This window comes from Zasmidium cellare (assembly GCF_010093935.1).
Source record: "Zasmidium cellare ATCC 36951 unplaced genomic scaffold M409scaffold_14, whole genome shotgun sequence".
In the NCBI taxonomy this organism is placed as follows: domain Eukaryota; kingdom Fungi; phylum Ascomycota; class Dothideomycetes; order Mycosphaerellales; family Mycosphaerellaceae; genus Zasmidium; species Zasmidium cellare.
This window is the reverse complement of record NW_022986958.1, coordinates 343,064-366,966: the sequence shown is the minus strand read 5'-3', so window position 1 is coordinate 366,966 and position 23,903 is coordinate 343,064. Positions and strand designations below refer to the sequence as shown.

The 23,903-nt window shown below is 53.2% G+C and overlaps 2 protein-coding genes across 2 annotated transcripts; one reads left to right on the top strand and one right to left on the bottom strand.

The window, feature by feature from the left end:
- Window positions 1–897: 897 nt before the first annotated feature.
- Window positions 898–15,633, top strand: M409DRAFT_53743 (uncharacterized protein; the record flags this gene model as incomplete). The annotated part of the gene is made up of 3 exons (XM_033812455.1): window positions 898–2,196; window positions 2,248–15,414; window positions 15,472–15,633. 3 exons carry the CDS (start codon window positions 898–900, stop codon window positions 15,631–15,633), a joined length of 14,628 nt encoding a protein of 4,875 aa, XP_033668666.1.
- A 610-nt stretch (window positions 15,634–16,243) lies between these two features.
- Window positions 16,244–23,554, bottom strand: M409DRAFT_21926 (uncharacterized protein; the record flags this gene model as incomplete). Its single annotated transcript, XM_033806095.1, has 1 exon — window positions 16,244–23,554. The coding sequence occupies one exon, from the start codon at window positions 23,552–23,554 to the stop codon at window positions 16,244–16,246; it is 7,311 nt and encodes a 2,436-aa protein (XP_033668665.1).
- Window positions 23,555–23,903: the final 349 nt, after the last annotated feature.

Here is a 23,903-nt window from a genome sequence, read left to right as displayed (position 1 = left end):
GAAGGATGCCGATTCCAGGAAGCTTCTGCATGGTGACGAAGGCAAATTTTCCATTCTGCCGTGGCTGTAGCGGCTCTTGCGACTCGGCAACCCTGCAGTAGCGGTGGTGAGGCGTGAGACTCGTGCAAGCCATCTGCGCGGTGATGCTGCACTTTGATCAGATAAGATCAAGCGATAATCGAACTTCAGCTCGCGGAAATGGTCAGCAAGATTTTCGGCTTCATGTCCTTCGAAGATTGCCATCACGCAGAGGGTTTGTTTCATTGTTTTCCGTTTGATAGTACGGGCCTGGTTCCTTCAGAGTAGGCGTAGCCGGTATCGGCTATGCACCCAGGCCCTGGTAGAATTGGTAGCTGCTATTAGTTGGTCGCTCATTATCGCCACGCTTTACGCGCTTGAACTCTGTTCTGCATGCGTGAGGCGCCTTAGTCTCTGGAAATGGTCCACTGTTCAGTGTTCGTTGCGCTGGATAGTGTGTTGTGAAGAAATTGTTGTTGTTTCGCGTGGGGGAAAGGAAGGGGCGGATGTCCACAAGAGAGCTGTGGACTAGCGCTGTCCCACAGGTTGTTGGCGTCCATGTGCTTCAACGTCCACTTGCCATCGACATCAAATCCTGTGACTTCGCATCACAGTGTTGCTCGCATCAGCCGACGGCGTTGGGTGCATTTGCTATACGACTCTTCTGGCGTGGCTTATCTGGGTTTTCACCTCCACGCGCGTGCCCATCACCGCCAGCTGCAATATGTCAAACTGCCCTTCTCGGTGTTGTGGCGTCCACCCTCGTGCGAGGAGCAAGTCCAGATCCGATTAGACAGAAGGCCTCCAAACGGCAAGAAAAGACACTGCATTTGACTCCTGGTGTCACTCAGGCCAGGACTACCTCGTTCTGTGGTCACGATGAAACCAGAACTTTCCATATCGAATCCAAATCCGCGGAAGCTGCCTGGACCTGAACTGCTACATGAGCTGGTTCCGCGAGAGCAGAGGCTGGGTATTGCGGCAATCGAGCATGCAGCAGAAGATGGATCGATTGTCAGCCTGAATTATGGCGAACTCCATCAAAACGCGGAAGCCTTGGCACGACGGATTGTCGAAGCTGCCAAACACGGTCCACATCAAGGTGATCGATTCATCGTTCCGATACTGATACCGCAGTCTCTGGATCTGTACATATCACAGTTGGCCTCACTCCAGGCAGGTGGTGCCTTTTGCCCCATCGTTCTGGACGCTCCTGAAGAGAGACTTCGATTCATTCTGCAGGACACGGGGGCAAGTGTCCTACTCACGACTGCATTCTACCAACAACAATTACCGACTTTCGATGGCATCGAAGTCATTGCCGTCGATGATGGCCACCGAACGACAGACACCGAACCACTTAATCTGCATACTACACCGCAAGATGCAGCGTATGTAATGTATACCAGTGGCAGCACTGGACAACCAAAGGGGGTCATCATTTCACATTCAGCAGTGACGCAGGCGTTACTGGCACACGATGAGCACATACCTAAATTCTCAAGATTCTTGCAATTCGCTAGCCCAACGTTTGACGTCTCAGTCTTTGAGATCTTCTTTCCTTGGTACCGACAATGCACACTGGTCAGCTGCGATCGGAAACGATTGCTCAACGACTTGCCCGCAGCAATCAGCGCCCTTCGCATCGACGCTTGCGAACTGACGCCTTCCGTCGTGAGCAGCCTCCTCAGGGGACGTGCCAGCGTTCCTTCGCTGAAGGTTCTTCTGACAATTGGGGAAATGCTAAAACCATCTGTCGTAGAAGAGTTCGGCGGAAGCAGCTCAGAACCGTCTCTACTACAAGGCATGTATGGTCCAACTGAGGCCACTATTCATTGCACACTCCAGACGAACTTCCCCAAAGATATGGCTTGTGGAATGATAGGCGTGCCACTGGAAACAGTGTCGGCTTTTGTAGTCAAGATTCCGGACGAGAGCTCGAGCCAGCCCCAACACTTAGAGATCGTCGACCTGGGCGAAGAAGGCGAGCTTGCTGTGGGAGGTTATCAGCTGGCAGATGGCTACCTCAATCGCGAAGAGCAGACCAGAGCTGCTTTTGTCGAGCATCCCCAGCATGGCTTGCTGTATCGCACAGGTGATCGAGCTCGGATGCTGTCAAATGGAAAGTTTGAATGCTTGGGACGCATCTCGAATGGTCAAGTGAAGCTGCGTGGACAGGTGAGTCGATAATGTTGAAGCAATGTGTCCATTCCACTCACGACCATATAGCGGATCGAATTGGGCGAAGTCGAACATGCTGCGTCAAGGGCGCCTGGCTGTCGAGACGTGGTCGCCGAGGTCATTCAAGGCATCTTGGTGGTCTTTTGTGTCTCTGAGAACGCTTCAGCTACCAGGTCGTCCGTGTTGACGACTTGTCGAAAGTGGCTGCCCTCGTTCATGGTGCCAGGTGAAGTTATCATCTTGGATGCCTTGCCGTACCTGCCATCGGGAAAATGCGACCGCAAAGCCTTGCGGCAACAATTCATGGAGGATCAAGATCATGGCGAAGAGGAGGTCACCCAGTATGGCGAGGTTGCAAGGCGGGTGATTGATGTTATCGCTGACGTACTCAACGCTGAAGTCAACGCAAAATCGTCTCTGTCCGGGCTTGGGGTTGACTCACTATCGTCAATTCGGATCACAGCAGCACTGCGCAAGGCAGGGTTGCGACAGCTTGACGCAACCGACATACTGTCTGCGAACACGCCCCTCGAGATCGCACAGAAGCTCGATAGCGACGAACAAGACCACATCGGGGCCACGAACGGAAGCCCTCATCGACGTGCAGTTCAAGAAGCCCTTTCTCAGGCAATTGGCCCTGAACTGCTCACAGAAGTCGAGGACTTCTTCCCCTGTACTCCGGTGCAGATCGCCATGCTGACCGAAACCCACAAGCAACCCGATGCATATTGCAACTGGGCCGAATTCCAAGTGACCGGTTCTTCCAACTGCTCGGATGTCATGGAGGCGCTTCATGAAGTCGTTCGCATTCATCCAATGCTGCGATCGGGCTTTGTACCTATCAGTAGCACTCAGTGGAGCTTTGCAACAGTCATTTGGACACATTTGAGTCCGCATCAAGTCATCGAGACAACCGCTTTCAACTATGACTTCAACTTGAAGAATGATGCCGACTTTCTCCATACCAACAGCTTTCAAGTGATGCAAACCCAAGACGGCATTCATGTCCTGCTCAAAGCTCATCATGCCGCCTTTGACCAATGGTCACTCGATCTTCTGAAAACTCATTTCGAGGCTATATTGGCAAATCAGCAGCTCCCGACTCTACACTCCTTCGGTCTAGTCGTCGACTACCACGCTGAAGCACTGCGAGACGGCGTGCCACCCTCAACAATGGACTTCTGGCAACAAGTGGTTCGAGATTCAAGCCCGACCACTCTACCACTGCTGCAAGCGCAGGAAGTGCCTCCCTCACTCTCTCGAACAAAGTGGCGGAACCTCGACCAAGATGCCTCATCATTGAGACAACTTTCGCAGCAGCTCAACTGCAGCCTGCCCGCCATTTTGCAGGCGGCTTGGGCACTGCTTCTTGGATCCTACACCGGATCGTCTGACATCACGTTCGGCTGTGTGTTTTCAGGCAGGAACCTCCCAGTCAGCGGCATCGACGAGGTCTTTGGACCATGCCTTGCGACTTTACCTCTACGAGTCGATACTGACACCGCGGATACCTGTACCGACCTTGTCGGAGCCTTGACTGAGCGTACTCGAGCAATGCAGAAGCACATCTGGACACCTACAACTGCCATTCGACAAGCTGCGGGAGTCACGCCAGGGATGACGCTTTTCGATACTCTATTCATTTGGCAGGAGAGTATTTTCAATGATGATATACAGGGCAGCAGGGTCAAGCTGGTTGACTCTCGAGATCAACTGGAGTTCAACTTAATTCTCGAGTTCGAGCCAACGCCCGAAAAGATCAAGATGCGAGCGACTTACCAACAGAGCTTGATCAGCTCGGAGCAGGTTGATATACTGCTGCGCCAGCTCAACGCACTTGCTTCGGCCATAGCTACCTCACCACAACGTTCTTTGAAGGACATGTGGTCTGCTGTCAGTTCAGGGGTGCTGTCGATCGCGAACCCAAATCCCAGCAAATACAGCGACAAGTTTGACTTGACTTCTGTCATCCAGCGACATGCAACGGACGATCCATCCGCAACGGCCATCTTGTTTGCAGAATCGATCACCGAGGATGGCTTCAATACGACATCCATCTCGTACCGAGAGTTAGATGCAAAGGCAAATCGCATGGCTCATGTCTTCATCGAGGCAGGCTTGAAACCAGAGGGGTTAGTGTGTATATGCATGGCAAAGTGCATCGACCTTTACGTCGCTATGCTGGCATCTTTCAAGGCTGGCGCTGGATACCTCCCGCTTGTGCCCGACACTCCAGCAGCAAGGGCGAAATCTGTGCTTGCGCAAACCACGATCGACATGTGCGTATGCGATGCCGATACTACCCAGAATTTCGAGAGGTTGACGACAGCTCCGGTCTTAGACATGTCCAGAACCAACTTGACAAAGTACCCTAGAAGCCCTCCCGCAGTTACTCAATCTGGTTCCCGAATTTCGTATGCTGTCTTCACTAGTGGCTCAACCGGCGAGCCAAAGGGCGTCGCTGTGACCATGAACAATCTGAAAGGAAATTTAGGCGTCCTCGGCGAGCTCTACGAAGTGCGACCAGGTGACCGTCTACTCCAAGCATGCTCTCAGGCCTTCGACGTGAGCGTATTTGAGATCTTCTTCGCTTTCTACAGCGGCATGTGCTTGTGTACTGCTACAAAAGAGATCATGTTCAGCGATTTCAAACGCAGTATACGAGAATTTGGAGCCACTCATCTGTCTCTCACGCCCACTGTTGCTGCTCTGGTTCGACCTGAAGACGTTCCAAGTGTCAAATTCCTGGTCACTGCTGGCGAAGGGATTACAGAGAAAGTACACAGGCTGTGGTCCGGCCGAGGCTTACACCAAGGATATGGTCCCTCTGAAACGACAAATATCTGCTCTGTAAAGATGCATCATTCTCCCCAAGATATCCTGGGCAACATCGGACCGCCGTTTCGCAACACTTCTGCCTTCGTGCTATCTCCTTCAGAGGGGTTCAACATTCTGCCAGCTGGTGCATACGGCGAGTTTGCGTTTGGAGGCGAACAGGTGTTTCGAGGATACATCGGCCGCGAAGACCTCAACTCTATCAAAATCATCGACCACCCTCAGTACGGTCGGGTTTACAAGAGTGGTGACATGGGCCGCATACTTCCAGATGGTACACTGCTGATCTCAGGTCGGCTGGACGACCAAGTCAAAATCAGGGGTAACCGTGTGGAACTCGGCGAAATCAACGCGATCGTGTCTGATCATCCGGAGGTCCTTGATTGCACCACCATCGTGCTCGGCGAGGGCAGTTCAGCACAGGCTTTGGTAACATTCTTTGTGCCTGCTTCTTGTCGACGTGACTCAGCATCTAGCCTTTCCGTTGCTGATGTTCCTTCAGCTACCATCTCTGAGATCTTTGGTCGACTTGAAAGCGCTCTTCCCGCATACATGCTGCCAAGCACACTCGTTCCCGTCGACGAGTTGCCCATCACATCTCAGGGCAAGCTTGACAAGAGGCTTCTGCAACAGGCACTGAACAGTCTTGACAGGTCAAACCGCGACAGATACTCACGCTCACACGAAGTGAGCTCCGGAGACCAACCTGCATCATCGATGGAGGTTTCGATGGCTGAGACCCTGGCACAAGCTCTAGAAGTGCCACCAGCAGACATATCCAGAGACACGTCATTCTTCGCTCTGGGCTTGAACTCCCTCAACGCGATGCAGTTCGCTCGGTTGCTTCAGAAACGCCTAGATGCCGTAGTGGGAGTGACGGCAGTCATGAAGTACCCAAGCATTGCAAGATTATCGCAAGCCCTCTCGATCTCATCACCGGACGACTCAAGCCAGAGCACCAGCAATGCTCTGAACGTGTTTTCGAAAGACGTTGTTCAGGAGGTCCGATCAATACTGGCTAAACGTGAGCTGGAGATCGAAGCCATCCTACCGTCCACGCCTTTGCAACAGGCAATGCTGTCAGCGAGCATCTCTAAAGGGGGCGAGGCCTACTGCAACACCACCAAGTTGAGTATGTCTGGTGACTTGGAGAAGCTTCGAGACATATGGGATGATATGATGGAACGACATGCAATTCTCAGGACTGTCTTCGTGGAAACGACCTCTGTTGCGCATCCCTATGCCCAAGTTGTTTTGAGAACACCACCTCAAGTTTGGCACAGCCTTCGTAAAGATTCTACCCAACCAAATGGCAAATCAAATGGGCATACGAATGGACACGCCAACGGGCATGTCGCTCTTATGCCCAAGCTACCTCTTGCCACTCCAGAATCGCCCCTATCCATATACCAAGACGGCACCCAACTGTATCTGCAGATGCATCACGCCATTTACGATGGCATTTCCGTGGCAAACCTCTTCAATGAGATGAGTCAACTTTACGATGGGCAAGCCTTACCTCCACCGGTTTCGTTCGAGCCATTCTTGGGTGAAGTAATGCGCCAGAATGGAGACGCAGCACGCCAATTCTGGTCACAGAAGTTCCGAGGCTTTCGGCCAAGTCCATTGCCGCACCAAAAAGACGATGTTGAAGAGCAGGAAGACGTCCTCGACAGAACAATCGCAATTGAGGCACAGTACCTACAGGCCTTTTGTGCGCGACACAGCTGTACAACACTCAGCGTCTTCCAGGCTGCGTGGGTGAAGACACTGGTCTGTGCCCAACAAGAACCAGATCTCTGCTTCGGCAATGTAGTCAGTGGAAGGTCTGTCCCCGTGGCAGACGTCGACCGGCTTGTCGCGCCCTGCTTCAACACGATACCACTCAGAAGTCAAGTCCAGCATGTCCGTACAAACCTTGGCCTTGTCCAAGACCTTCATCGAACCAACATCGACACGCTGCCATTCCAGCTTACTGGTCCTCGTCAAGTCCAGGCACTCTCACAGATACCGTCGCAGCATCTCTTTGACTCGCTGTTACTCCTCCAGCCTTACCAAGAGGAGTCTGACTTATGGAGTGTCGAAGAGGATAGAATGGATATGGGGATCCCACTTGCGCTCGAGATCATCCCTCGAGACAAGACGCACGAGCTGTATCTACACTACATGCCAAGTGCAGTCTCACATGCCTTGGCATCGTCCCTGGTGGATGGGTTTGTGGCTGCTCTGATGTCGTGTGTCCGGTATCCATCGAGTGCGCCGGATCATTTTCTGGATTTCGACAAGAGCCGCATCGAAAGCAAGTTGCAGTCCGAGAAAGAGTCGGCAGCTGTCAACGGAGAGCTTGGTGGTTCTACAGAGAACGACGACAAATGGAGTGAGACCGAAGAAGCGATTCGCAAGGCGTTCTCCAAGCTGGCAGGTGTCGACCGCGAACGGATATCGAAGCAGACCTCACTCTACCAAATCGGGCTGGATAGTCTCAATGCGGTACAGGTCGCATCTGCGCTACGGCAGCAAGGCTTCAAGTTGGACGCTGCCGATGTCATGCAATATCAAACCCCTGTTGCACTTGCCAGCTTCCTCAGTTCAAAGCAACCCGATGCGACTCCCCAGCAAGCAGCCGTGGACCTGTCAGCGTTCGACCGAAAGCACAGAAAAGTTATTGCCAATAACTCAAGGCTTGACGAAGACATCGTAGAAGCTGTGCGGCCTTGCACTCCTACTCAGAGTGGCATGCTGGCTCAATTCATCCAGGCTCAGGGTGCTCTGTACATGAGCCATAGCGTCTACGTCGTTCCAGAGTCTGTCAGCTTTGAGCAGATCAAAGCAGCTTGGGCGGCCGTGGAGCGTAAGCACAAGGTCTTGCGTATGGGATTCTACCAGATGGACGATGCAAATACTCCATTCGCCATGGTCATATTCAGGCCTGGTGAGTTCTTCGAGAAGGTCAATCTATCGGAAAGCCTTCAGGAGGAAGCTTCGTTTGAGCAATTTGCTCGAGACGACGTGTTCAGGGCTATGTACATGCCTGCTTGGAGACTGCACCTTGACGCTTCGAAAGAAGAGCGCAGGATGAGCTTGTCTCTTCATCATGCTCTATACGACGCCGATTCTCTCCACATCCTGTTGACAGACTTCGCGAGAGCAGTCCAGGGTCAAAACCTCGGTCCTGCCGCTGAGATCGATCAGGCTATTATAAGCCAGATATCTGGAGCCAGCGAGAACAAATCGATCGCAGAGAAGTTCTGGAAGGAGACACTTGAGTCCTCCAGAGCTTTGAAATTGCCAAATCTGACGCCTACTATCGTTACTGAAAGCAGCGCGAAGACGGCCCGTCACCCCTCGTCCATTACAGTGACGACAGTGGACAGCTTCTGCCGGGCCAAAGGCGTGACCATTCAAGCACTTGGACAGAGCGTCTGGGCAATGCTACTGGCGCAGTATCTCGGCGAGGCAGAAGTGACCTTCGGTACTGTGTTATCCGGCTCCTTCAGCACGTCTCAGCCTGTGGCATTTCCGGCAATCTCAACACTGCCAGTGCATTGTAACACGAGCAAAGACACGACTGATCTCGTACACGACATGGTGACATACAATGCTTCCCTCCAGAGACATCGTTTCACGCCACTGGCAGACATCCAACGATACGCTGGATCGGCGGGCCAGGCTCTCTTTGACACTATCTTCGTCTATCAGAAGTCTGCAGAGGACACAGAGGACCGCTTTGACTGGACAGCTGTCACCGATGATCTCGGCATTGACTATATTGCGTCGATGGAGATGGAGACACCAGATGCAAGCAACGTCCAGCTTCGATTGACATACGACACGCAATCGATTCCGACAGATCATGCTTCTCTAATGATCAGACAGTTCGACGCAACTTTACGGAGCGTGGTGGAAGACGGTCAACAAAGCACATCTCAGGACATGGATCTTATGTCATTTGTGCCGGCGAAAGACCCAACAATACCGTGTTCCGTCAGCCTGCTGCATCAATTCGTCGAGCGAGGAGCAAGGACCCATCCTGATCGACCGGCCCTCGAGTTCATTCATGCTCTTGACGGTGGTGAGAAGACGCGGAAGAAGTGGACCTATAAGCAGCTGGACGAGCGAAGTAACCAAGTCGCCCATGTAATTCAGCAGTGGGGAGTCAAGCCAGGAGGTATTGTGGCAGTGTGCATGTCAAAGTGTGCAGAAGCGACCTTTGCCTTTGTGGGAATCTTGAAGGCAGGCTGTGCGTTCCTTGCGATGGATCCGGATCTGCCACCCGCGAGGAGATATTTCATCATGGAGGACTCTAAGTCCCAGCTTCTCTTCGTCGATGATGGAAAATTGGATGAGCAGCTGGACGCAATCGTGCCCAACATTGGGCTAAATGAGGACGTGCTGACGAATTTGCCATCATCGCCTGTCCCTCTGCCGACCATTCAACCAAATGCAACAAGCTATTGCCTATATACGAGTGGAACGACCGGCACACCCAAGGGATGCGAACTCACCCACGAAAATGCCGTCCAAGCCATGATGTCCTTCCAGAGACTATTCGCTGGCCATTGGGACGAGAATTCGAGATGGCTTCAGTTCGCCAGCTACTGGTTCGATGTATCAGTCCTCGAGCAGTTCTGGAGCTGGAGTGTCGGCATCACAGTAGTCGGAGCACCCAGAGATCTTGTACTTGAAGATCTGGCCGGCTTCATCCAACAAGCCAACATCACGCACATCGACCTCACACCGTCACTGGCCAGGTTGCTCACGCCGGATCAAGTGCCCAGCCTACATAACTACGTCTTCATCACAGGAGGCGAAGCTTTGAAGCAAGAGATCATCGATCGTTGGGGTCCGTACGAGACCATCTGCAATGGTTATGGTCCAACTGAGGCGACCATTGGCGTGACGATGAATCCTTTCATTGGCAAAGATGCCAAGCCCTCAAACATCGGACCGCCCTTCGACAATGTCGGAGCGTACGTGTTCGCTCCTGGAACTGACGAGATCGTCTTGCGCGGTGCCGTCGGCGAGCTTTGCGTGGCAGGGAAGCTCGTTGGCAAGGGCTATTTGAACAGACCCGACCTTACTGCCACGGCCTTCCCTTTCCTGGAGCGGCATGGTGAACGGGTCTACAGGACGGGAGATCTTGTTCGCCTTTTGGCTGATGGTTCGGTGTCGTTCATTGGCCGCGCGGATACCCAGGCGAAGCTCAGAGGCCAGAGACTTGAGATCGACGAAATCGACTCTGTGATCAAGTCGTCTGCGAACACAATTTCGGATGTTGCATCCCTCGTTGTCAAGTCAAAGGAGGGCAACCGAGAAATGCTGGTATCTTTCATCGTCAGTGAGTCGGTCCGGAGCAAGGAGCTGCAAGTCTCAACCTCTGGTGATAGCCTCGACATTGTCCAACGAGCAGATCAGGCTTGCCGAGATCGACTGCCAGGCTACATGGTGCCCACACACATAATTCCGCTGACACACCTGCCATTGACTGTCAACAACAAGGTCGACACGAAGCGGCTCGTCGCTCTGTTCGAATCCATGACAACTCAAGACTTGCAACAGCTGAAGGGCAGCAATGCAACCCGTCGAGACCTACAACCAACGGAGCAAAAGATCGCCGAAGTTCTCGCCCGTCTCTTGTCCGTGGATGCCGGCGATATGACACCAGACTCGAACTTCTTCTCGCTCGGCCTATCCTCCGTATCTGCTATCAACTTCGCCACAGCGCTCAAGCGGAATGGTCTCAACGACGCCTCGGTGGCAATGATAATGAAGCATTCCACGGTCCAAGGTCTTTCCAGAGCCCTTTCGAGAGACAGTGAAGAAGGCCAGGCGGAGCGCAATGCAATCAAGCAAGCCCAGCTTACGATTTCTGCTTTTGCGAGGAGACATCGTGGGCTAGCAGCGAAGACCATTGAAGTTGAGGCCTCTCAGATAGAGGCAATCGCACCATGTACGCCACTCCAAGAAGGACTTTTGGTGGAATCAATGAAGAGCGAGCGTCGCCCTTACTTCAACAAGTTCTGGTATGATGCGACGATGTCAGATATTGATCGCTTGGTCGCTGCGCTGGAGCGAATCCAGGAGCTCGTACCTATGCTCAGAACGGTCTTCTTGAACACCGATGAAGGCTTCGCTCAAGCAGTGCTTCGCGAGATGTGCTCAGCTGTGGAAATCTTGACAGTCGATGATGGCAGTCTCGAAGAAATCCTACATCAGCGAAGGAAGGACTGGGTCGAAAACGCCACGCAAGATTTGCTACGACCGTTCGAGATGTCTGTTGTGAAGACGGCCGAAAAGGCAGTGCTGGCTTTCCACGCGCATCACGCCTTGTACGATGGTATCTCGTGGGACCTGATGATGGACCGAATCGGACAGCTCTATCGGGGGACGACCTCCGTTGACTGCGGACCAAGCTTCATAGATGCTTTGCCATACGGGCCACTCTGCCATCGATCAGACGCAAAAGACTTTTGGCAGCAGAGTTTGCAGGACACACAGTTCGTTCCAATCACCGCAGCAACCTACGACGCCAACGATGGAAGTATCTTTGCCACGAAGACGCTGCAATTCGAGCCAAGACTGGAAGCCATAAGACGGCACCTGGCTGTATCTCACCAAGCAGTGATGCAAGCGGCGTTCGCTGTGGCTCTGCATCAACTTTGGCCACAAACACAATCATATGGTGTCGTCCTTTCGGGCAGGTCCATGAGCTTTGATCGTGCAGAAGAAGTCGTTGGGCCAATGTTCAATACCGTACCGTACACCGTTGGTGTACAGGACACTGATGACTGGAAGGAGCTGCTTCTTCGATGCCATCAATCGAATGCGGCTGTGGTACCATTCCAGCATACGCCTCTGAGGGATATCAGGAAGTTCTGTGGCCGACATCCATCCGATCCAATGTTCGATGTCTTGTTCGTGTTTCAGCGACCCAACAATACAGACGAGTCATCACACCAAGGGGATATATTCAAGCCCATAGAGATACAGCCATCCGCAGAGTACCCACTTGCTGTCGAAGTCGAGCTTGACAGATCGGACAACATCGCCATCACAATCGCAGCGCAGAAGCAATATGCTTCCGAAGATTCCTTGGACAAGCTTATGCGAGACATCGAGACAGCGCTGGGCTGCATAGCTGGAGACATCGACCAGAAGATCTCGAAAAACTTCAACGTCGAAATTCAACGCTCGAGTGGCGTGATCACAAAAGAGACCACCCAGATACCACAAGTTGACGGGACCTCAGACTTTGAATGGAACTCGGAGGCCAAATATATCAGGGATTCTATCGCCCAGCTAGCTGGCTGTGAGGCGAACGAAGTGTCAGAGAACACAGGCATCTTCACCCTTGGCCTTGACAGCATCGATGCGGTAAAGCTGGGCTCGCGGCTGAAGAAGGCTGGACTCTCCATACCTGTCAGCCAGATTCTGAAGGCTCAAACAATCCCGAACATGCTTGAAGTACTGGGAAGCAGCAACGCCGAAGGTTTAGCCAGCCCTACGGACACCAGGCTTGCAAATCTCGAGAGGCAACTGCAGGGCTTTCGAGAGGGTTTCGACGAAGATGTCCAAGATGGTATCGAGCGGATCCTGCCGGCAACACCTGGACAGGAGGCTCTCATCGCCGACATGATACGTTCAGAGTTTCGACAGTACTTCAATTCGGATGTCTTGCGGCTCAGTGATGATGTGGATGTCGACAGGCTGAGAGCGGCGTGGCAAGCTGTGGTTGACTCCTCACCAATCTTGCGGACATCCTTCGTCGAGGTCGCTAACCCAGACATCGACGCCGTGTTTGCTCAGGTCGTGCGTCGCACTAGAAAGATCGAAATGGGAGAATTATGGCCAGGTACTATCGAAGAGCTGGATGATTACATCGGCCAGACACGAGTCGACGTGATGGCCACTCTGGCGACTGAGCCACCTTTCAGGTTGGCATTTGCGCACGCACAAGACCAGCGCTTCCTCATAATTGCCATGGCGCATGCTCAATATGACGGTCACAGTCTCGCGCTGCTTCACGAAGATGTTGCGAAGGCTTACTCGGGGGAATTGAAGCCTCGACCCATCTATGACGGGATCATCGATTTGGCTCTGGACGCTACGACGAACAAGGCTCTGCAGTTCTGGAGAGATACACTGAATGGAGCGCAACTCACTCGCATTAGTAGCGTGGAAGAGCCGGCCACCGCAAAAACCCATCGCGCTGAACGTGTGATCTCAACAACAGCCCCTGAAGCTCGTAGATTCTGCAAGACACATGGTGTATCATTACAGGCACTTACACAAGCTGCTTGGGCTCTTCTCCTGGCCAGCCGCACCAAGCATCTCGAAGTCGTATTTGGCATCGTGCTTGCTTGCAGAGACAGCGAGGAGGCCGAGGCTGTCATGTTCCCGACCATGAACACGATCCCAATGCGAGCTTCCCTACATGGGACGGGCGCGGATATGGTTCGCCATGTTCAGGGAATCAACAACGATGCACGACCTTATCAGCGAACACCTCTTCGTGCGATCCAGTCTGCTTGTAGTAACGTTGTGGACTTTCCAAACTTGCCGGGTCCTCAGAGCAGCCTGTTCGACTCTTTGTTCATCTATCAGCAGAGACCTGAAGATGAGGCTCAAGCCCAGCCGTCTCTCTACGAGTCTGTCAACACCAACTCGAACGTCGAATATCCTGTGGCGATCGAAGCTGAAGCCGTGGGTGACGAACTCATCGTTCGAGTTGCATGCAAGAGCCATGTCTTCGATGAGCATGGGACTCGTGGCCTGCTTCAGAAGTTTGATCACGTCCTTGAACACCTCGTCAAGTCTCCTGAGAAATCTACAATTAGCTTCTCGAATGAGTCTGTGTCCATCTGTGGGCTTCCTGGCTTCAGATTAAAAGACAACATCCTGGAAGGGCAGACGAAGGACATTCCACCTATCGATGACAACAGTCACGACGAAGTCGAACTCTCAGACGAGAGTGCCATCCGCGCTGCTCTGGCTCAAGTAGCCAGGGTCCCAGAAGGCGAAGTCTCTTCTCACACGAAGATGGAAGCCATCGGCATCGATTCCATTTCCGCCATCAAAGTCACGGCGCTGTTGCGAAAGCAGTCAATCAAACTACCAGTGAGCAGTATCCTGAAGGCTCAGACTCCACGGCGAATGGCGGAGCTGGTGGAATCAAACAGTGCTACACCTGCCTCGACGACAACTTCGAGCGAGATCATTCAGAAACACCTCAACGGCATCGATGTCGTTCGAGTAGCAGAAGCCAGTGGCATTAACCCTGACAATGTGGAGTCTGTTCTGCCAGCAACCGCTGGACAACTCTACATGCTCTCAATGTGGCGCAAGACGGACGGCGAGTTGTTCTACCCAACGTTCAGCTATCACCTCCGGACGTCTAGACACGACCACGAGATCAAAGCCGCATGGGATCAAGTGGTCTCACGCAACGCGATCCTCAGGACTGTGCTGATCCCAGTAGAGGGAAAAGTACCTCTGCTCCAGATCGTGTTGAAGCAGCTGCATCAAGAAGCCTCCTCATCCCAGCCAATGGCCGATTTTCAGCTCAAGAAGACAGATGATGGGTTCATGGTCTCGTTAACGATCCACCATGCACTTTACGATGCTGTTTCCCTTCCGCTCCTCATGGAAGAGCTCGAGTCAGCGATCGATGGCACTCTACCTCCAGAACCTCGCCTCAAGTTCCCAGGGTATCTGGCAAGCGCGCTCAGTGCTGAAGCTCAGGCCGCGAAGAAAGAGTTCTGGACCAAATATCTGCGAGATGTGCAGCCGGCAGCCCTCACTCATCCCAAACCTGCCGCTACTCGCAAAGTGCAGATCTTCAAGCCACACGCATTCACTTCGTGCGCAGACCTGGAGAAGTATTGCAGAGCATCTAGCATCTCCGTGCAGGCTCTCCTCTTCGCCATCTATGCCAAGACCTATACCAGCCACGCAAGCCAGGCGAAGGACGTCGTCTTTGGCATCTACCTCGCCAACCGCTCTCATCTGCCCGACTTGGACCAACTTGCGGCGCCTACTCTCAATCTCCTGCCGTTGCTCGTCCGATCACCCCGAACAGCAGACCTGGCCGATATGGCAAAGAAAATCGACAAGGATCTAAGAGACATCGGCTCACCAGCAGCGTCAGCTGCCTCACTGGCAGAGATCGCAGACTGGACAGGCGTCAAGGTCGACTCGTTCGTCAATTTTCTCAAGCTACCCGAGCAGAACGAGAAGGCAGTCTCTAAGAACAACGGAACAACCATCGAAACCATTGATGAATGGACCGAGACCACTTCTCGTGTCGTCGAGCCTCAAAGACCAGGCAGAGAATCTATGCCTACCGAGCTGCGCGACTTCAAGCCGTCAGATGCATATCAGGTAAGTGCCAACGATCTCAACACCTGTGTCGAGACAATAATGCTAACACGCACACAGCACGCCGTCGACGTCGAAATCTCCATGGCAAACGGGAAACTGAGCATTGGGCTCTTCTGCCTCGAGGAGATGCTTGGGCTTGAGGAGGCGGAGGAATTTGTAGCTGAGATGGTGAGGGAGCTTGAGGGGTGGTTGGAGGAAAGGACTGACAGGGTGTTTTGAATGGCGTTCGAGGGAGAAAATACTTCAAGTGTTGCATGGCTAAGGAGTATGCGAAAGGGGAAAGGGTTGCTTTACTTTTTTCTGTCAAGGTACGTAGATAGGAGTTAGGGGGCCGAATTTGTTTGTTCTCTTTCGTCTTGGTCCCTATCCTGCCGTCGTCAAGACGTTCAAGCTATGTGATGTACGCACACCCTTCGACGGCATCTCACTGTAGAAGGGAGCGTGATTAAACAGAAGTCGTTGATGGATCAATGGCTGCTGCATTGTCGACTCAACAAGTCGAAGCGATACAGTCGATTTTCATCTCATGCTGTTGATATCTTGACATCTCACGAAAAGCAAAAAAATGGTTTACGCCTTGCTCGCTCGCCCGTCTGCTGACACGCGTCCGTCCCATTAACCGCATTCCATCAAACTCCCCACACCCAGTCATGCACATGTTCGCCCGCTTGTGTGAGCAACAAGCCATTACAACCCACCCTGCCGCCCGCGCCGCGCTGAAAACCGCAAAAGCACAAGTAAATAGAAAATACTTACCACAGCATACACCCGCCAACTTCAACCCGAATTCATCGTCGTCCAACGCCATCACCCTCCCCCGCTCAGACTTCTACCAGAAACTACACCACCCGATGTAGTGCTGGCAAAGATTCTCAAGGTTCGTAGCCTCGCTGAGCAAGCGCTCCACCTGATCCTGGATATTGAGTTCGGTCTCTTTCTTGAAGTCTCTGCCCGTCAGCTTCTCCTTCACTCTCGACAGCACTTGCAGCGCTCGGGCATTCTGAACCTCCTTATCCGCCGCGTCGAGATGGCCATTGACAAGGGTAGAGGCGCGGTTGCGAGGTCGGAAGGAATTGCTAGGACGCTCGCCCGCTGGGCCGTTCGGATCACCTCCCATAACAGAAGGCCGGCGCCCTCCAGCTGGTCCATCGGTGGGGCCCATGATGGATGTGCGACGCTCAGATTGGAATGAGGGTTCTGGTGGACTCTCACGAGTACCCAGGCGCCAGGTTAGGAGTGGATCGTGAACGAAGGCTTCAAGTACGGCCATCAGGGACTCTTTGTTGTCGCGAATGAGACGCATGACGTGCTCGCAGGTCGTGCGGAATGATCCCTCGATGTTACTGACTTCCATTGCGAATGTCAACATCCTCGTCAACCGGAATGGCACACGCTCAGGGTATTTCTCCCGATGCATGGCAACTTCGAAACAATCGCCGAAATCGATGTGAATGATCTTGCCAGTGACGCGATCCAGCATAAGATTGCTTGGATGTCGGTCTCCCAGACCAAGAATGTAGCCCACCATGGACATGACGCCCAGTGATCGCGTGTAGTTCGTACGGCGATCAAGCCATGCCTCAGACGACTTACTCTTTAGCCAGAGCACGCGATACAAGTCCTGGCCAGTAGTATTGTCGAGAGCATAGCCGAAAACTTCAACCTTCTGCATGAGAGTCAGGTTGTCGTAGTCAGGAGCCATCTGCAACATGATACGATGCTCGATGTTGAGCAGAATCTTGCGACTCTCGCGGTATTCGCGAATGAGGACGTGTAGCGTGTCCGAGTTTGGCACCCATCCCATGATACCGGCTTGAGTCGATAGAGGGGTGGCAGAGTAGCGCTGAATGTTGAGATGACGCTTGAGACACTCTGGATCCGTGGCGAGCAGAGTGTTGACCAGGCCGAACAGCTGCATGACTCGCTCGTCTTGACGAATGTCTTCATGACCCTTGATGATGAAGTCATACTTGTTGCCGTCGCTGCCTCGCATGCTCAATTTGCGTGGTCGTTGTTTCGATGAGATGACAGTCGCCACCGGGTCGAAGCTTTGAATACGCACAATAGGTTTGCCACTCTGGTAGGTACCAGGTACTGCAAGCTCGAGATCGTGCGCATTCTTGAGCTCTGGCGACACGTACTGCAGCTCGAGGCTCATGAGTTGAGGCAATTGCCTCCCGATGCGCTTGAACACGCCATAGTACAAGTCCCAGGCTTGGTTGAGATCGCCAATCTCCTGGGTCGACTTGTAGGCTTCGCACCAATCACGAGCTTCATTAAGGTCGCGTCCGAAAGATTGTATGAACGAGATCTCGCGCAGAGTCTCCGGTCCTTTCCTCAACGTCTCGTGGAGTGGCTCTAGAGTTGCAAGCATGCCCGAGATGTTATGATCGCCAAAATACAGCCGTGATGCTTCCTCCAAGGCTTCATGCCATTGCTCATGCCAAAGGACCGCGATGCGGATGAGTTCGTGACTGACAAGACTAGCTTGCTCCACAAGCTTCGGTGAATGCTGTCTCATGGCTTCCATGATCATTGAAGCTGTGATCGACCGACTTGGGACGTCGCTCTTCATACTGACGGTGAGAGGATAGACCAAAGCCTGTGGGTGGGTGCGACCGATGTCGACCAACAGATTGTGAATGCCTTCGCGAACAAGCTTGTTGGTTTGACTGATTCGTGCGATTAATTGTGGGATAACCTCCAACCAAGTGTCGACGCTGACAGATGCAATGCCTTTGATGACAGAATGCGTGACTTCAGGATTCGCGCCGTGTGCGAACCACAGTGTCAACAGTCGAAGTGTGTCTTGCAACGAGCTGGTCGAAGATAACGCAATGCTCTTGAAGAAGCCGTTTATGGCAGGAACGACATGTTCGCTGACCACATGTGGCGGAACGTCTGCTTGCTCGCGATCTCCGGCCGTCATGGAAGTAACGACTTCGAAGTTGGCAAGCGCCCAGGAGTGCCACGCCTTGTACCAGTTCTCGTTGTACCTCGTTGCGGAGTAGTACGCAGTAAGAACCTCTTGAACGTGGCCGGACTGGTGCCAGTCGGTGTCGTGAAGTCTCGTCAGCCAGTCTCCTTGCTTCAAGTAACAGCGCGCAAGAAGCATTTTCCATTCATCCAGTTCGGCCTTCTCTTTCAACGACAGCTGCTGAGCGTGAGGCGCACCGAATGGGCCGTTGCTATGGATGCCGTTGACTCCGTTGACGCCGTTCGTGCCATTCGAACCATTCAAGAAGCTGACGTTGTTGAGGCCGTTCATACCAGGTCCTGCAGCGGTGAGAGCGGCGGCATTTTTCTCGTCGAAGTCGCCACGCAATCTGACGGTGAAGTCTCGGAGAGCCGCAAGTGCGGTGTCCTGCTGGTCAATGCTCCACAAGAACTTGAAAGTGGCATACTGGACCGGATATGGCGCAGCTTTGACCTTGTTCCACCCGTCTGGTTCTGACAGTAGCATGTTAATGCTTCCAGCGGTTCCCAGAAGGCTGTTCAAACTCTTTTCAGCCAACCCCATCCGCTGGGCCTTGCGGCAAATAGAAGCGAACTTGATATACATCTCCGTGTTCTCCTGGGGCGTGATAACCAGAGCTCGGACTTTCAGCATGCGTTGCCAGATATCGACTTGGCGCTGGCAACCCTTCAGTCGCTTAGTCCAAGTGGCACGCATTCGCTCCTGCTTCTCAGGATCATTGAAATGCTGCTTGTATGTAATGATCTCCTCCAGCTCGGACAACATCTGGACTCTGACAATCACGCTGTATGCCCGCGTATAGCTCTCGCCAAGCAGCGCAGACAGTTCAGTGTCCAGTCCATCGCGAGCTCTGGCAATATTTGCGTGAGCTTCCTCAAAGTGGTTCCGATGGATAGCCAGGATGGCGCCGAAGAAACTTCGATCAGGAGTGTTCGGCTTCATGACGCTCAGGTAATCATCCATGATGTCCCACTGTCCCATTCCCCAGGCGGCGGCTGCTGCCAAAGGAGCAAGATGTCGCTTGTTCTCGGGTGTAGAGCTCTGCCACTTGTCTTGGGCCATGGAGGACAATGTGTCCCACTCACCCAAAGCGTGCAGACACCGCATCTTGCCCATAACCACCTCGAAGGAGGCGCTTTGTGGGCCGCCTTCTTGCTCCTCGCGTTGTTGGTACGCAATCAAAGCATCCTCCCATCGCTGCAGCTTCTCAAACCATGTCTCCTTGAGTTCAACGTCGTTGTACCCTTGGGCCTTCCTAAGAATTCCGAAGGCGGCATCAGTCTGCTGAAGTTGATTGTTGATGGAGATCAGCGCCTCCACTGCGCTCGCGTTCTGCTCGGCATTGAACTCCAGTTCTTTGTAGTGTAATGCTTTTGCAAAGGCGTGGCATTTGCCAGCATACATTCCCAGAGTGCGGACGTCTATCGGCAAAGCTTTGTCGTCATGCTCCATAAACTCGGCCAGGTTGAGCAAGACTTGGAGAATCTCAGGAGGAATTGTGTTGCTCGTCAAAGCAACCTCGATAGATCGCACGAGCTCCTCTTGGTACTGATCATAGAGCTCTGTCCAGCAACTCACAAAAGCACTGTTGAACAGGCTACGTGCGAGTGGCGCGTAGACGCTTGCCAAGTTAGTGCAAGCTCTGAGCGCCTGCTGAGGGCTTTCTCTGAGCAATTCGACGGAAAATCGACGCATCCACTCCTGCCAGTCTTCTCTGGTCGACTTTTGGCTTGCCTCCCATGCGTTCTTGAGATGCTGTTGGTTGACGGCCAGCTTCTTGGTGGCGATCTCCGATGTGTACTGGTCATCGCCGTCATCGTTGTACCTCTCTTCTGGGCTGAGGTCTTGGGGTAATGCTTCGTGCTTCTTCAATTTACTGACAATCAGGTTGTATGCGGTGAAGTTGATGCGTTGCTGTTGCAGTATCTTGTCAATGGTGGGAACAAAATGCAAGAAGTCCTGGCCCAGCTGGAAGATCAGTGCACAGAGCGTCTCCATTGCTGCTGGTTTGAGAGCGCTGTCGTTGCCTTGAAGAACGCGGGCGAGGGGGTGAATGATCTTTGCTGCAAATTCGGAGATGTTGACCTGCTTGCTGAGCCGACCGATCGTCTCGATCGCAGACCTCCGTACCTCGCGGTGTCGAAAACGCCCATCGGCAATGTCAAACATGCGGACGATGACGGGTATGATCAAATGCATGTACTCCTCGGCGCTGGCACCAAATATCAGGAAAGCGTGCAATACCCGCTGGCAGGCTGCACGGCCAGCCTCTGTGCGGCTGTCGGCGTCAAGGACTCCCAGCATGAGTGGCAGAACATTGGCGAGGTAGATCTTGAATTCGCCTTCTAGGCTTCGGGCGATACTCTCGATGAGTCCCAAGATTGTAGCCTGGAGCTGAACACTCTTGTACCAATGATCACTCACTGCATCCAGAATCACATGCAAGTGTGGTCGAATGTGCTGCTTGACAATCTTGACTAACAGACTCAGCTGGCTGAAGTAGCCTTCGAGACGGACATCTGATGTTGCATCCTTCAGGACGCCGACAATGCCAGGTACCACGGTATTTAGAAATGGAACACACTTCATGCCCATCGTGGCATAGATGTTCATCACTGCCTCGACCACTCCGGAGTGGTACTGCTTCAAAGTGTCTTCTTTGAGCATACCCATCAAGGTGTTGATGACGACTGTCGGATAGTAGTCTTCATTGCTTGGCGTGATGCCCTTCATGATCAGTGTCACATCGGACTCAGCTTCAGCCTCCGCCTTCAGGGTTGACTCAGGGGACTCTTCGATAACCTGCTGGTGCTTATAGGGGTCAAGCGCTCCCAGGATACCGATGAGGCGAATGGTCTCGCGCCGTAGTTCTCCCGGAGCCTCATTTTTGACAATGTTGACGAGTATCGAGAGCAATTCCGGATGGTCAGTATACGGCTGGATGACATAGCCGCTGTTGCTGGCGAGTTGACCAAGAGTGCACAGGGCAGCTTCCCGCTTCTTCGGTGATGATAGATCTTGCAGGCTGCGAATGATGATTCTCATGAGATCTGGGATGTACTTCACCATTCCCTCTCCACCAACGCTAGCAAGGTCCCCAATGGCCCGCAACGTTGTCGCTGCGACCTCGAAGTTTGGGTCTTCTGTCTTGGGCAGCAATACTGTCACCATTGGGTCGACGTAGGGCTTGATGAGCTTGCTGCTGGCACTGACAAGGTGACTGATGAGTTGCGCAGACTCCCGCTTGTTGTTGGCACTATTCGAATACTCAATCTCCGTCAGCAGCTGAATGAGTACCTTGCGTAGTGACGGGAAGACATAAGCAGGGTTCACTGCTGTCAATCTGCCGATGATTGTCATGGCCCCTTCTCGGATGGCGAATCGCTCGTCGTTGAGGGCGAGGAACAAAGTTCGCACGTTCTCAGCCTTAGCCAAGTGTCGATCAAAACGAGCGTCAAGAGATCGAAGTACTGTTTCTCTGATGTCCGGGACTGGGTCCGCCACACCAACCGTGAGTAGCTTCTCTATGACATCCGAAACGACCTGAATCGCGTGGTGACTGGTCTGGTGCACAATCGGATCCTTGACGAACAGCTGACAAGATGTTAATGCTGCAGCCTTGCGTATGTTGGCGTCGTCATCTTCGACATATCGAATCGCGACATCCCGGACGAACTCGTTCAAAACATGTCCGCTGAAATCGAATGAGCCAAGCGTGTGCAACGCCAACGCAATCTCCTGATCCTTGTGCTCTAGGTGCTGTGGATCCCGCTGGTCTCTATACTCTTTGGTGTAGATTGGAGGTGGACCTTTCCCTTGAGTTGGGTGTCCGAGCATCTGAAACTGTTGACCACAGAGCGTCCGGCTGAGCAGGTCAAGCAGTTTCTCCTGGATAGTCGATTTGATAGGTGGGATGTAGTGAGCCATGTCCACCAGGGCTTGAGTAAGTGCATCGGACAGGCCACAGGCGAATATGGGGTCGAGAAGAGCCTCCATGTACTTGCTGAGTGTTTGATTGAGCGCGATCGATAGCATGCTAATGCACTCAAAGATCGGTGCCTCGTCCGAATGCTTCGATCTGTTTTTCACCGAAAGTGCGTCTCGGACTTGCAATAGGATGGTGTCCAGAAAGGGAGTAATCGACCCTCCCACTGCATTCGCAATCTTGCCAATAGCGACAAAGGCCATGTTCCTCTGCTTTGGGTCCTTCAACAGAGCTTGCAGGTGCTGCATCGACCGATTGAGGTAGTGAGAGCAGAAGTCCTTGGGTGCATACGCCGCCAGAAGAGGAATAATTTCGACAACAGTCCGTCGAATCGTGGGGTCTCGATGTTCGCGATATTGCTGGGTCAAGACTCGCTCACATGCGTCTTTGTATTTGGAACCTTGCATGAACATGGCGCCTTGTGCCAGAAGTTCTTTGTACACCAAAAGTGATCCATGTATACATTCAGGGGTTCCTCGTCTGAAGCCGTCCTGTGCGCCCTCGAACATGCGGGTGAGGCACGTCAATCGCTGTTGCGCATCGCGCAGGGCAAGAATCTTGAAGCATTGGAAAGCGACTTCGGCAGCGGTCTCCCGTATAACGACCTTCTGATCTCTGAGGCCCTCCCACAGACTGACCAAGATGCCAGGGACGTACATATACAGCAGTGTCGAGCTGTTCCGTGCAAGCTCGCGAAGTATCAGGACTGCAGCGAACCGTCTGTTCTCGTTGCGCTCTGAGGTAAGCCACTCCAGAGCGTGCTTGACCTCAGCCTCCACCAGCTCTGCTGTCCATGCTCCGCCCGGGGTCGCCAGTCTTCCCAAGCACTTTGCAGCGACAATCATGGCGCTCGTATCATTGCCCTCCAACGTCCGCTTGATGTAGTTGCTGAACTTTGTGACCTTCTGTCCAACATCATCCCCCTTGAAGTCGATCAAGGCATTAAGTGCGTATAGGCCGCCGGTGCGTTCGTGGGTGTCGTTGCCGCTGAGGATCATGGCGACCATGCGGGAGTTGACATCGTTGTAGTAGCCGGCAAACTGGCCTGGTGGCAGCTCACGGAAGGCCGCATTGACCTGGTGCAGCAATCGCTGGGCGGCGTCTTGTCGGGTGCGTTCATTGCGAGACTTGAGCTCGGCGAAGAGGGAGTCGAGCGTGTCCTTGTAGGCTGCCGACATGGTCGATGCGGATGGCGACAGGTGCCGCCTCTACGTGGATGCTATTGCGGGCGCCTTCACATGGTCCAGTGCCACTCCCATCGCCCGGTGAGGAAATTGCGTTCGGCGGCGGCGGCTGGTGAGTGAATGGCTTTGTGCTGGGGCAGAGAGGTGTTGATGGGCTGTTTCTGTTTGCACATGCAGCTTCCGTCTGGAGGTCATCTGCTCGGTTTGGGTCCACGCTAGCCCCGCGCTAACGACAGAGCCGCAAAGCTTGGCGCCTCGGCAGCTAACCTTAAATCCGAGAGCTTCACGTCGAAGCTCACCTGGACGTGTGAAAGTGTTGCTTCAACAGTCCACACACTTCCAC